Source organism: Prionailurus viverrinus, chromosome E2, assembly GCF_022837055.1.
Source record: "Prionailurus viverrinus isolate Anna chromosome E2, UM_Priviv_1.0, whole genome shotgun sequence".
Classification (NCBI taxonomy): domain Eukaryota; kingdom Metazoa; phylum Chordata; class Mammalia; order Carnivora; family Felidae; genus Prionailurus; species Prionailurus viverrinus.
In genome coordinates, this window is record NC_062575.1 from 43,856,172 (window position 1) to 43,870,001 (window position 13,830).

The 13,830-nt window shown below is 41.2% G+C and overlaps 1 protein-coding gene across 4 annotated transcripts in view; it reads left to right on the forward strand.

Moving 5' to 3' along the window:
• GARRE1 (granule associated Rac and RHOG effector 1) overlaps nucleotides 1–13,830 on the forward strand; it is an 83,565-nt gene that overhangs the window by 20,042 nt on the left and 49,693 nt on the right. For all 4 annotated transcript variants that reach the window (XM_047835435.1, XM_047835437.1, XM_047835439.1 and 1 more), the window contains one exon: nucleotides 9,208–10,495. In XM_047835435.1, the coding sequence (XP_047691391.1) occupies nucleotides 10,001–10,495 (495 nt within the window). In that variant the 5' untranslated portion in view covers nucleotides 9,208–10,000. The remainder of the gene's footprint in view (nucleotides 1–9,207; nucleotides 10,496–13,830) is intronic.

The window sequence follows — 13,830 nt, forward strand, 5'->3', positions numbered from 1 at the left end:
AAAAAGAGACTAACGCTGGCACTAAAGGTGTCCCTGGGAAACTTGTTTTTGGGGCACCTGGGTGGCTCAGTCAGTTGAGCATCTGACTTTGGCTCAGGTCATGATCTCACAGTTTGTGAGTTCGAGCCCCACGTTGGGCTCTGTGCTGACAGCTCAGAGCCTGGAGCCTGCTTCAGATTCTGTGTCTCCTCCTCTCTCTGCCCCTCCTCTGCTCACGCTCTATGTATGTGTGTGTCTCTCTCTCTCTGAAAAATAAACATTAAAAAATACAAAGAAATAAAAAATAAAAAAAATAAAGGTGTCCCTGGGAAACTTGTTTTTTATTATGTACCTTTTGCTGTTAAATGAGAAGTTACGAAAGGAAAATGGCAATGAAAGATTTATTATTTAAATTCATTTTTTAAAAATTCATTTAAAAATAAAAGCTTTATTGAGATATAGTCTATATACCATGTGTTTTAGTATATTCACAGTGGTACAACTATCACCACTATCTAACTTCAGTACTTTGTCATCACCCCAAAAAGAAACCCTGTACCCATTAGCAGTAACTCCCCAGTCTACATATCTGCTTTCTGTCTCTGGATTTGCCTGTTCTGAACATTCCGTATCAGTGGGATCATATAACATGTGGCTTCTTGTGTCTCGCTTCTTTCACTTAGCAGTGTTTTCAAGGTTCATCCATTTTAGTTTGTATCAGTACTTCATTCCTTGACATGTATGTAATATATATACATCCAGTATTATATAGCTATACCACATCTACTCATCAGTGGGCAGACATTTGGATTGTTTCTATTTTTTGGCTACTATGAGTAATGCTGCCATGAACATTTATGTACAGGTTTTTGTGTGAACATACAGTTTTCATTTCTCTTGGGTATGTGCATAGGAGTGGAATTACTGGGTCATGTGGTAACACTATATTTAACATTTTGAGGAACTGCCAGACTGTTTTTTCCAAAGTACTGTCCCATCTTACAATCCTACTAGCAATGTGTGAGTGCCCAATTTCCCCGCATCCTCACCAGCACTGGTTATTGCCTTTTTGATGAAGCAGCTATGTGCAAACCAAACAATGAGGAGATTTTAATACATATTTTAGCTTGTTAAGTGATTCTTTTTCACTGTGAACTTAGCACTAAAATAAAAAGTTTATTTTTAATTTATTTTGGAGAGAGAGAGCAAGAGCGTGCGTGGACATGCACGTGCCATTGGGGGAGGGACAGAGAGAGAGGGAGACAGAAGATCTGAAGCAGACTCTGTGCTGACAGCAGAGTGCCCGATTCAGGACTCAAACTCATGAACCATGAGATCATGACCTTAACTGAAGTTGGACGCCCAACTGACTGAGCTACCCAGGCATCCCTTTAAAAAAAAAAACAAAAAAACAAAAGAACAGCAGTCTTTTTATTTGTGTGTGTGTGTGTGTGTGTGTGTATATATATTAAGTTTATTCATTTATTTTGAGAGAGAGAGAGAATCCCAAGCAAGCTCCATGCTGTCAGCACAGAGCCCAATGCAGGGCTCAACCCCACAAACTGCGAGATCATTCATGATCTGAGCGAAAATCAAGAGTCAGACACCCAACCGACTGAACCACCCAGGCACCCCTAAAATAAAATGTTTAATGACTAATAACACAATCCCCCAACTTGTTTTGATTTTAGAAAAATTATTTTTATTTGAAAAAATAATACATTCCTTCTATCTGAAACCTAGCATAACACGGTATATTAATTATACTTAAATTAAAATTTTTAAATAATACATTCTTGAAGGGAAAAGGAGTAAATGATTCACCAGATGTAATTGTTCTCTTAAAGCATAAATTTGTCTATATAAACTGTACACTTCTAAATATCAGATGGATTGTACCTTATATAGGCTTGAATCTTTTAAAATCACAATGAGGGGTGCCTGGGTGGCTCAGTTGGTTAAGCGGCCGACTTCAGCTCAGGTCATGATCTCTCGGTCCGTGAGTTCGAGCCCCGCGTTGGGCTGACAGCTCAGAGCCTGGAGCCTGTTTCAGGCTCTGTGTCTCCCTCTCTCTGACCCTCTCCTGTTCATGCTCTGTCTCTCTCTGTCTCAAAAATAAATAAACGTTAAAAAAAAAATTTTTTTTTTAAATCAATGAAATCCTGACAGGTTGCACATAATGGAACTGTTGATATATTACATTAAGTATATTCAGGGTTCAGTATTTAAAGAGCAACCTCTGTGTATCTTTTAAGATGTTCATTAACTCTGTGATTATTTGTTTCAAAGGTTGATGTTTTGTATATTAAATTGTTGAGAAGAGGTATACCCCATTATGTTGGGAATATAGGTATTTCAGGTAGTATATTTGTATAGTCTATCCTCACTATTCTCAAATTCTATATTTGTGGATTGACTTAATGACTAAAATTTATTTGTGATACAAAATCAGAGCTTGTGAAGCTATTATGGTCATTTTTGGACATGTGCAGAGTAACAAAACATTTTGAATTGCGCAGTGTGCACACCCCTGTGGCTGTCAAACAAGGTGATGCTCTGCCTTCTTATTTCAACTCTTAGATTGTAAGGTGTCTATTTCATAATCTATCCAATGCCATGGTTTTTGCATTTTTATGCTTTATGTTGGCAATTTCACTGTTTAAAAAGCCCCCAAGCATAGTACTAAAGAGCTGTCAAGTGTTCCTAAGCCTAAGAAAGCTATGATGTGTCATATAGATAAAATACATGTGTTAGATAAGCTTCATTAAGGCATGAGGTACAGTCCTGTTGGTTGTTAGTTCAATATTAATGAATCAACAATATATGTTAAATAAGATGTTTAAAGAGAAACAAATAAAACAAGGTTGTGTATTGACTGATGAAAATGTTATGACCAGAGACTCATAGGAATTGAATTCTGTGTGTCTTCTAAGAGTATTGATTCAGTATTTGCAAATTACAGTTTGTGTGATGACCTTACATAATGTAACTACTATAAATGACAGGGTCAGCTGTACATGATGTGTTGCTTCTTTCTTGCTGCTTTCAAGATTCTCTTTGGCTTTAGGCAATTTGATTATTTTATCCTACCTGGAGTTTGTTGAGCTTCATGTAGATTCCTGTTTTTCATCGAATTTGAGAAGTTTTTGGCCGTTATTTCTTCAAATATGTGCCTGTCCCTCCACTCCTTGTAGGAATCCCATCATATGCCCAATGGTGTCTCACAGGTCTCTGAGGCTCCTCAGACTGGATGATTTTGATTTATGTTCAAGTGTGCTGACTCTGCTCACTTAGTGTATTTTATGAACCACTTAGTATATTTTTTATGTGAGTTATTATATCTTTAAACTCCAGAATTTCTGTTTGGTTCTATTTTTTTCAATAGAGTTTTTATCTTTTATTGGTATTCTTTATTAGCTGAGACAGCACTATCGTACTTTCCTTTAGTTCTTTACATATGGTTTCTTTGGTTCTTTCAATGTATTTTTAAATAGCTGGTTTTAAGTCTTTATCTAGTAAATCCAGTTTCCTCAGGAATTCTTTCTGTTGTTTGTTTTCCTGTGTATGGGTCAAACTTTCTTGTTTCTTTCATGTCTTGTAAGATTCACTTGAAAACTGACCATTTTAAGTGATAGAATGTGGGAACTCTGGAAAGCTGATTTTCTCCCATCTCCAAGTGAGTTCCATGTCAGTTCAGATAGAGAAGTGGGATCTTTCAGGGAACTACCAGATAGGTCAAATAATTTTAATTTCTAGGGACTGGAATCTTTGTAGGACCTCTAGCCCAGTTTTGCTCCCTCTGGTGGCTGCCCGCCTTCTGGTTTTCACTGCAAATGCAGCTATTAGTTTTCAACTCTATCACAGAGTTAGAGAACAGGGAATGGAACTAGGTCAAGTTAAAATGCTATAGAACTCACTATTCATACTGAAATTCAGCTGTTTTTCTTGAATAGATGTTCTCCAGTTTTCTGGAAGCCTGTTAGTTTCCAGAGTTTGGGAAAAGTTGATTCTGACCATTTTGGCCAGTGTTCTTATTGTTTTTATGGAAAAGAGAAGTTTTGGAGGTCCTTACTGCAGAGTAAGTGGCAGCACTTTTGATATCATTCCCCTCCTCTTTCTTTACATGTTTTTATTTTCATGAATCTGTCGCTCTTTTTTCTTTTCTTTTCTTTTTTTTTAATTAGAGTGCACACAAGCAGGGTCTAGAGGGGCAGAGGGAGAGAGAGGAAGAGGGAGAGAGAATGAGAATCATTTTTTTTTTTAACGTTTTGTTTTATTTTTTGAGAAACAGAATGCAAGCTAGGGAGGAGCAGAAAGAGAGGGAAACAGAATCCAAAGCAAGCTCCAGGCTCTGAGCTGACAGCACAGAGCCCTATGTAGGGCTCGAACCCACAGACTAGAGATCATGACCTGATCCGAAGTCAGATGCTCAACCGACTGAGCCACCCAGGTGCCCCAAGAGAATGAGAATCGAGCCTGATGTGGGCCGCGATCCCATGACCCTGGGATCATGACCTGAGCTGAAATCAAGAGTGAGACCCTCAACCTACTGAGCCACCCAGACATCCCTGTTGCTCTCTTCTTAATAGTGAAATTGCAGTTTGGATTAGGTCTGAATCTTAGAGTTTGCCAAGGCTTTTAATCTAGAACTTTTTCTTACACTCCAAGTTAGTCATATAAGCATACACATTTCAGACTAGTGCAGTGCACATATTCGTGGCCCCACTGGTTTATTATAAAGAAGGAAGGAGATTTGACTGAGACCAGTCATTTGGTAATCTCTGTCTTACTGCCTCTCAGGTCCCACTCTTCCCTTCCCACCCTCAGTGTTTTTTCCCTACCCAAGTGTCCCTCCTTTCTATGCTAGTTAACTTTTTGTTTTCTTCTTTTAATTTTTTTTTTTTTTTTATTTTGAGAGAGAGAGAAAGAGAGCAAGCTTGAATGGGGGAGGGGCAGAAGGAGAGAGAAGATAATCTTAAGCGGGCTCCACGCCCGGCTCAGAGCCCCATGCAGGGCTCAGTCTCACGACTGTGAGATCATCAAAACCGAGGCAGATGCTTAACCGACTGAGCTACCAGGGTGCCCCATCTTCCTTTAATTTTTTGCTGAACTTAGAAAAATGCACAAATTATAACAACAGTGCTTATTTTTTTTACCTCCAAATAAACACCCAGGTGATCACCACCCTGGTTAGTCAGTAACTACCCACAGTGCTGCAGACCTACCCAGGAACCAGTGGGTCATTTTTCAGATGTAGCCTATCAGATCTTTGTTCATCTATCCTAAATAGACATTTCTGGAAGCCAGTGGTATATATGTTTTCCTGTATCTCCTTTTTTATTGGTATATAATTCACATGCCATAAAATTTACCATTTTAAAGTGTGTGATTCAGTGGGTTTTATTGTATTAACAAAGTTGTATGGTTATCACCACCATCTAGTTCCAGAACATCCTTATCACCCCAGGAAGAAACTCTGTATTAATTAGCAGTCATTTCCCATTCTCTATGTGTCTTTGATTCCTGGCAACCACTAACCTACTTTTATCTATCTCTGTAGATTCGCTCTATCTGAATGTTTCATGTCAGTGGAATCTCTCATTGTATGGTCTTCTGTGTCTGGCTTCTTTCACTTACCATAATATTTTCAAAGTTCGTCCACATTGTAGCATTTATCAGTGCTTCATTCCTTTTTATGGCTGAATGATATGTATGGCTATACCGCATCCTGTTTATTCATTTACCAGTTGATAGACATTTGGGTGGTTTCCACTTTTTGGCTCTTACGAATAATACTGCTGTGGACATTTGTGTATAAGTTTTTCGCTTATGATTTTATTTAGCTGTCATGTGTAAGCTTTTATATGAACTTGTATTTTCAGTTTTCATGGGTACCTAGTTAGGAGTGGAATTTTGGGTCATATGGCAATTCTAACATTTTGAGGAACTGCCAGACGGTTTGCATCCAGACTGATGTGGTTTGCATCATTTCAGATTCCTACCAACACTGTATGAGAGTTCTAGGTTCTCCACGTTGTTGCTCATACTTGTATTGTTTTTGTTTGTTGCTCTTTTTTTTTAAGTTTTTTTTAATGTTTATCTATTTCCATTGATTTATGTGTCTTTCCTCATGCCAGTACTCCACTGATTATTATAGCTTTATAGTAGTTTTTCAAATCAGGAAGTGTGACTCCTCCAATGTATTTTTTTCTTTTTTTTTTTTAACGTGTATTTATTTTTGAGAGAGAGAGCGCAAGTGCAAACGGGGGAGGGGCAGAGAGAGAGAGAGAGAAACAGAAACACGGAATCCGAAGCAGTATCCTTCCTGACTCTGAACTATCAGCACAGAGCCCAACACCGGGCTCAAATTCATGAACCATGAGATCATGACCCGAGCCGAAGTCAGACGCTTAACCGACTGAGCCACCAGGCTCCTCAACAACATATTTTTTTCTAATACATGTTTTGGGCATCGTGGGTCCCTTGCATTTCCATATGAATCTTAGGATCAGCTTGCTGGTTTCTATAAAAAAGGTGGTTTAGGGGCGCCTGGGTGGCGCAGTCGGTTAAGCGTCCGACTTCAGCCAGGTCACGATCTGGCGGTCCGTGAGTTCGAGCCCCGCGTCAGGCTCTGGGCTGATGGCTCCGAGCCTGGAGCCTGTTTCCGATTCTGTGTCTCCCTCTCTCTCTGCCCCTCCCCCGTTCATGCTCTGTCTCTCTCTGTCCCAAAAATAAATAAAAACGTTGAAAAAGGTGGTTTAGATTTTGATTTTGAATTTGTAGATGAATTTGGTGAGAAATAGTGTATCTTTAAGCATTCTAAGTTTGATTCAAGTAAATTTTGGAAATACGTAAAGTGAAAAAAGAGTATAATTATTTATGATGCTTTCTTTAAAATTAGGTAAGTATATGGGTCTTCTTGGCCTTTCAGGACCAACTAGCAGAGGAATGGGGGTGGACTGTCAGAGCCACAGGCACCCGTGTGTCACACAGAACAAAGAGTGCTCCTCAGAACTGCACAAGACGCTCACTATAGCCAGCGCAAGGCGATGATTTTCTTTCATAGACCACATGGTTTCTGTGTAAACAGCATTCCTGTTGAGGACTTCTGTTGTACTGATGTACAAATTCTGATGAATTTGTAAAGCTACATCAGTTATAATAGAGCACTTGGGTAGGGATAGATAGGATTTCCTTATTGTCATAAATTTGAAAAAAGAACATTTGGGAACATTTCTTACAAGTAGTTGTCTGATATGTTGTTTCTTAAAAAGCTTATGAGGGGCACCTGGGTGGCTTAGTCGGTTGAGCGTCCGACTTCGGCTCAGGTCATGATCTCACAGCTCATGGGTTCGAGCCTTGCGTCGGGCTCTCTGCTGACAGATCAGAGCCTGGAGCCTGCTTCGGATTCTGTGTCTCTCTCTCTCTCTGACCCTCCCCCATTCATGCTCTGTCTCTCTCTCTCTCTCTCTCAAAAATAAATAAACATTAAAAAAAATTAATAAAAAAATAATAAATAAAAAGCTTATGAGATTTTTTTGTAATGTTTATTTATTTCCAAGACAGAGAGAGACAGCATGAGTGGGGGAGGGGCAGAGAAAGAGGGAGACACAGAATCTGAAGCAGGCTCCAGGCTCTGAGCTGTCAGCACAGAGCCTGATGTGGGGCTCGAACTCACAAACCGTGAGATCATGACCCGAGCTGAAGTCGGTCGCTCAACTGACCGAGCCACCCAGGCGCCCCAGATTTTTTAAGAGCTAAGATTCTCTTGAACACAGAGCTGCAAATGGCAGCCAGGTTAGTTGTACTTACATGCTACCTGGCTTAGAGTTGCTACACCTTTAGGGTGTATGTGTGTTTCTCTCCTCTCTTGCTCTTTTAGCCTCCGTACCTTCCTCCGTTCCTTGTGCAATTGTAAAGGCGTGGTGGTTGGCCAAGATGAGCGACAAAGTCTGACTTCTATTTTTTTATCAACAAAAAAGTAAAATGAAAAGAAAGAAAGCCTACTTATCAATAAGTAGGCCAAACTATATTCAGGGATCATGTAGTTTGTAGTTTAACAGGGACTAAGTATAACACTCGGTAAAATAGACTTGGACTGTTGTTACATTTGGGAGAACAGATAGTTCAGGCAAATGTGAGCCCTGATGTTAGCTGTTTGAGAAGAGTCACACCACTTCACTGTTAAAGGACCAGAGGGGCGCCTGGGTGGCTCAGTTGGTTAAGCATCCGACTTCGGCTCAGGTCATGATCTCGCAGTCTGTGGGTTCGAGTCTTGTGTCGGGCAGGCTCTGTGCTGACCGCTCAGAGCCCGGATCCTGCTTTGTATTCTGTGTCTCCCTCTCTCTCTGTCCCTCCCCAGCTTGTGCTCTGTGCTTTCAAAAATAAATAAACATTAAAGGTACCAGAAACTTGTAACCAGAGAAGCCCAGATGTTGCTATTTACACCTGTGCAGAGCCGGGGTTTCTATAGAAGGTGCCCCAGGGTAGGAGAACCAGCACACACCCCACCAGGCTTCCCTTTGAACATCCAGAGGGGAACCTAGGTGGGGACCAGGGGAATCCTGTCGGCAGAACTCCTGTCAGCCACTCACCACACCAGGCTCTGTCTGTGCACTGGGCTTCTGCCCAGCTGGAGTATCCTGAATGCCCTCTGTGCCGTCCTGTTTCAGGGCCTTTGCTCTGGTGGTCCTTTGAGCTGGGGAACCCCACCCATCCCTTTGCATTTGTGAAAACCTATCCTTCGGTCGGGGGCTACCTCACGGGAACATTTTCTTTGTAGCAACCTTCTGATATCTCTCTGTTTTTGCTCCTCACTCTCTTTTCCAGTCCCCCTTAAGGTCTTATGACTGCTGTAGTTGTTGACCATCCTCACCGTGGTCTGGATACTCTCCTGATCCCCTTGCGAATTTATGAGCTCTTTGGGGAGGAATCAAGGGTTATGCCGAATACCATCACAAATCCAGGCCCTGTTAGCCTCAGCTTTGAAGTGGTTGGTGTGGAATCAAACCTTCCTGGTTGCACTATTTTTGTACAACTTGAAGAATTTTCTAATAGTCACCATGTCATAGTTCAACTCTAGCTCCCCTACCTGCTTTTGTAAGGTTGTCTGTGATTTCTTACTTATAGCCCACCTTTGTGGATTTTAGCATTTCAGGAGTTAATGTTTCAGAATTCCTCATTGTCCTGTAACTTTCCTAACTTTATCTTATTTTTCCCCCCTCACAGGAAATGACTTAGAGGCCTTACAAATACATCGGCGCATTCTTGCTTCAGACTTTACAATTGAGGGCCAGCCCAGTCTGGAAGCACCTCTTATTACTGTTACAAGGAAACTGCTACCTCAGCAAACAAAGAGAAAGGAGGAGGAGACTTATAATAACAAATGCCATTTTTTAAAAAAACGCTTGTTTTCAGAAAACATCAAAGGAAATTTGGAAATGTTTCGCATTGAGAAGAAGCTTTGCAGGTGAATGGATTTGGCAGGCAGGCTCTGTCAACATTCTGCAGAGGTTTGATCTTCCTTCTTCAGGACCTAGTGTGAAGTAACTGGGCTGCTTTTTAAATTGCTGTTGATCAGCTTGTGGGTTTGGGGGTTCTAACTTTTCTGGTATATTGAAGATACATTATATTACATTTTTTAAAAGTTAAGTTATTTTTCTGCCATTGTAAATACAAGTACCAAAATATTCTTGCAAAGCAATTATAAGTAAACATTTTTCTCGGCAAGCATATCTTTTTATTAAGAGAGTGGAATGCTAACAGTTCCTATACAGCATTTTGGACACATGTTTATTTTTGGTCAGGGGTCCTGCCTACACTGAAAATATTAATTACATAAACCTGTCGTTCTTGCATCTACTTTGGGTCACATGGTCACCTGCCTCATGGAAATGCCTTTTTTAAAACTTAGATTTGCAGAACTCCACTATTTTTATACCTAGCTACAGTTCTGGGGGGAAAGAAAATAGAATCAGGACCCTGACCCGCTCACGGTCGCTGGGACAGCCACCCCTCCCGCATGTATTGCTGCAGCGCCCAGGACAGTAAAATGGACTACAAGCGGCGCTTCCTGCTTGGCGGGTCCAAGCAGAAGGTGCAGCAGCACCAGCAGTACCCGATGCCTGAGCTGGGCCGAGCACTGAGTGCTCCCCTGGCGTCGACGGCCACCACCGCCCCCCTGGGCAGCCTGACCGCTGCGGGCAGCTGCCACCACGCCATGCCCCACTCCACTCCCATCGCCGACATCCAGCAGGGCATCTCCAAGTACCTGGATGCCCTCAACGTCTTCTGCCGTGCCAGTACTTTCCTCACGGATCTCTTCAGCACTGTGTTTAGGAACTCTCACTACTCCAAGGCAGCCATGCAGCTTAAAGATGTGCAGGAGCACGTCATGGAAGCAGCCAGTCGGCTGACTTCAGCCATAAAGCCCGAGATCGCCAAGATGCTGATGGAACTTAGTGCTGGGGCCGCAAACTTTACAGATCAGAAGGAATTCAGCCTCCAGGACATTGAGGTAGAGTATCTTCTGTGTCATACTTGGGTAGGAAAATGTATTCCAGAGGGAAGTGAGAATGCGGTTTTCATTTTTTTCCTAAATCACGGCAGTGATGATCATCTTCTTTCTGTTGATACTCTGTCCTTGTAAAACACTTTGTGCAATACCAGGTTCTAAATTGCTTTCATTTCAAATTAAGTAGGTTAAAAGACTGTTAAACAAATCAGCCTGTATTTTATGTTCTTTCAATTTTGAAGTTGAAACTTTAGTTCTGAATAGCATACTGTTAAAAGTACATAGTGGAGACTGAGAATTCTAAATATGAGCATGAACTTTGTGAATTGTCATTATATGGAACCATTGGTTTAATGTAGAAAGTTCACACATGTTTACGGGATAAATTATTTTTCCAGTTCTAAATTAATTGATTAATATATTTCTTAGGGTCTTTGTTAATCGAAATGAAGTATTCTCCCTCTTTCAGGGCTCTAGATTAGAACGTAAGATTAGAATACAAATTTCATTCAGAATAAAGATGATCTATTTCCTTCATTTAGGAAATCATTTATTAAACTGATCTGCTGCTAGAGTAGTGTCGCTAGTGTCACTGCTAGATTTTAAAAATCATTGTTAGCTGCTCAGAGAGTTCTTCTGAGTTTGATTTCTCACGTCCTTGTGCATTTTAACAACGTGTCAGGGGTTAGGTTCCTGAATGCTAGAACAGAGAATGCCCCTTTCCATCTTGGGGCTGAATTTGATTTTAGGAAATCACGTCTTCTGAGCCAACTCTGGTGGTTAGGGTGGCTAAACAAGTTAATTTATACTGCTGTGAATTCAGGGGGTATAAAAAAGGTAAGCTATTAAATAATGTGACTAATTTGTATTGTTTAAAAGTGATTTTGAAGGTGTTTCCAAGAGAATTTAGAACTATATTTGAAAAGAGTATTATTGGTGTAAATTAGGGATCATCAGACTTTCTGTACCAAGCAAATAGTAAATTAAGTTTATTTCAGAGAGAGAGAGTGCACGCACAAGCAGGGGAGGGGCAGAGAGAGGGGGAAAGAGAGAATCCCAAGCAGGTTCTGCACTGTCAACACAGAGCCCAATGCCGGGCTCAGTTTCATGAACCACGAGATCATTACCTGAGCTGAAGTCGAGAGTCGGACGCTTAACTGACTGAGCCACCCAGATGTTCCCTTCTGCTTTTTTAATAACCTTTATGAATGTAAAAACCTGTCTTACCTTCTGGATCTGTCTGTTGAACTGGATTTGGCCCGTGGGCTGTAGTTTACTGAATCTGCTGGTCATTTTCTTTTGAGTCTGTCCAAGTATATTTTAAATTTCTGATTATTTCTATGATCACATTTTATATTCAGGGAAATTACCATCTTGAAGTGTTTTTAAAATGGCTTGTGATAGTTTCAAGTATTTTTTGAGTTACATGTGTAAAATATACATAAAGCTTTTTTTTTTTAATATACTTTTTGGGGCACCTGGGTAGCTCAGTTGGTTAAGCTGCCGACTCTTGGTTTCGGTTTAGGTCATGATCTCAGGGTTGTGAGATCGAGTCCATGTCAGGCTCGGCACTGACAGTGTAGAGCCTGCTTGGGATTTTCTCTCTCCCTCCCTGTCTGCCCCTTTCCACACTCCCACTGTCTCTCTTTCCAAATAAATAAATAAACTTTAAAAAAATGTACTTCTGAAAAGAAATTCAAAAGGTGAAATGTAAAACTGCTGCTCTACTCTCCCATCCCATTCTGTTTCCCAGAAGTGGCCACCGTTAGCTGGCCAGCGTGTGCCGTTCCAGACTGCTGTCTGGGTACATATGTGCGCATGCACAAATGTACAGCTTTGGCTTTTGTTTGTTTTACAGAAAGGACCATGTTGTTCAGCCACCAGTGTGCCTGGTCGCTGCTTTGCAGAGATGTGGCAAGAGAGCAGTTAGGGACTCTGCCCTCTCAGAAAGGGTTATACAGTATTAGACTCAGCCTGTCACAGCTCTCATCCTGTAATGACATAAACACTTAGTTTTTAGACTTTCAGACAAGAGTGGTTTGAAAAATAAGGCCAAAGGCTTTTATTTTAACTTGAACACCTTTGAGCTCTTTTTCAGCCCGTGCCTCCAGGTGCTAGAGGAGACAGAGTTAGTCATGGCCCTTTTGCCCTCCAACCCTTGCCTGGCGAGTGCCCTTGTTCCCCAGGTCAAGACAACTAGAGCAGGAGGAACCAGCCCTGAGGACTGGGGGTTTAGGAAGCTACTGGGCTGAAGTTGCACTTACCTTGGCCCTTCTGCTTTCTTGGGACCGTCATGGACCACTTGAGCTGAGAAGGAGAAATATTTCTTTTTTAAAAACTTTTTTTTTTAATTTTATTCATTTTTGAGAGACAGCATGAGTGGGGAAGCGGCTGAGAGAGAGGGAGACACAGAATCTGAAGCAGGCTCCAGGCGCTGAGCTGTTAGCACAGAGCCTGACATGGGGCTCGAACTCACGAACTACAGGATCATGACCTGAGCCGAAGTCAGACGCTCAATCGACTGAGCCACGCAGACGCCCCAGGAGAAATATTTCTAATTGTTGTGGTTTGGGATTTTGACTTGGCTTCCCCACTGAAATGTGATTAGGACAGCTGGAATACTACCATGTTTTTGTACATAATAGGCTAAACAGGCTTTGGAGGCTAGACTGGAAACTAAGTGCTGTTGATGGGTTTTAGAATCTATGGGTGTATTCTAAGTTTCAAACAGCTGACTTATAAGTAAATTCTAAAGTGTGATTGCCAAGTTTAGGCCCGCAGACTTAACATTTTGCTTTTTCCACAGAGCAGTATTTGTTGTTTCTGGAACTTAGGTACTGCCATGGGCCAATAAGGGTCTTACCCTCAGAATACTCACCAATTCACATGGAATGGCTAGGCATTTGGGTTTTTTCCTGTTGGTCTTTTTAGGGTTTTATCAGCAAGGCCTTGAGAGACTCTTTAACATTCATCCCTGGGGCCTCACAATGCTGAACTTGACTGGCTAGGTAGGACTTCTCTGCTGAGGAGCTTAGCCGAGGACTGTGACTGAGGACAGCCCTGAATTCAGTGTTCAAATGCATCACCATTTTACTTTTTATTTTATTATTTTTTTCTTTTAATTTTTTTTTTTAATTTACATCCAAATTAGTTAACATATAGTGCAACAGTGATTTCAGGAGTAGATTCCTTAGTGCCCCTTACCCATTTAGCCCATCCCCCCTCCCACAACCCCTCCAGCAACCCTCTGTTTGTTTTCCATATTTATGAGTCTCTTATGTTTTGTCCCCCTCCCTGTTTTTATATTATTTTTGTTTCCCTTCCCTTATGTTCATCTG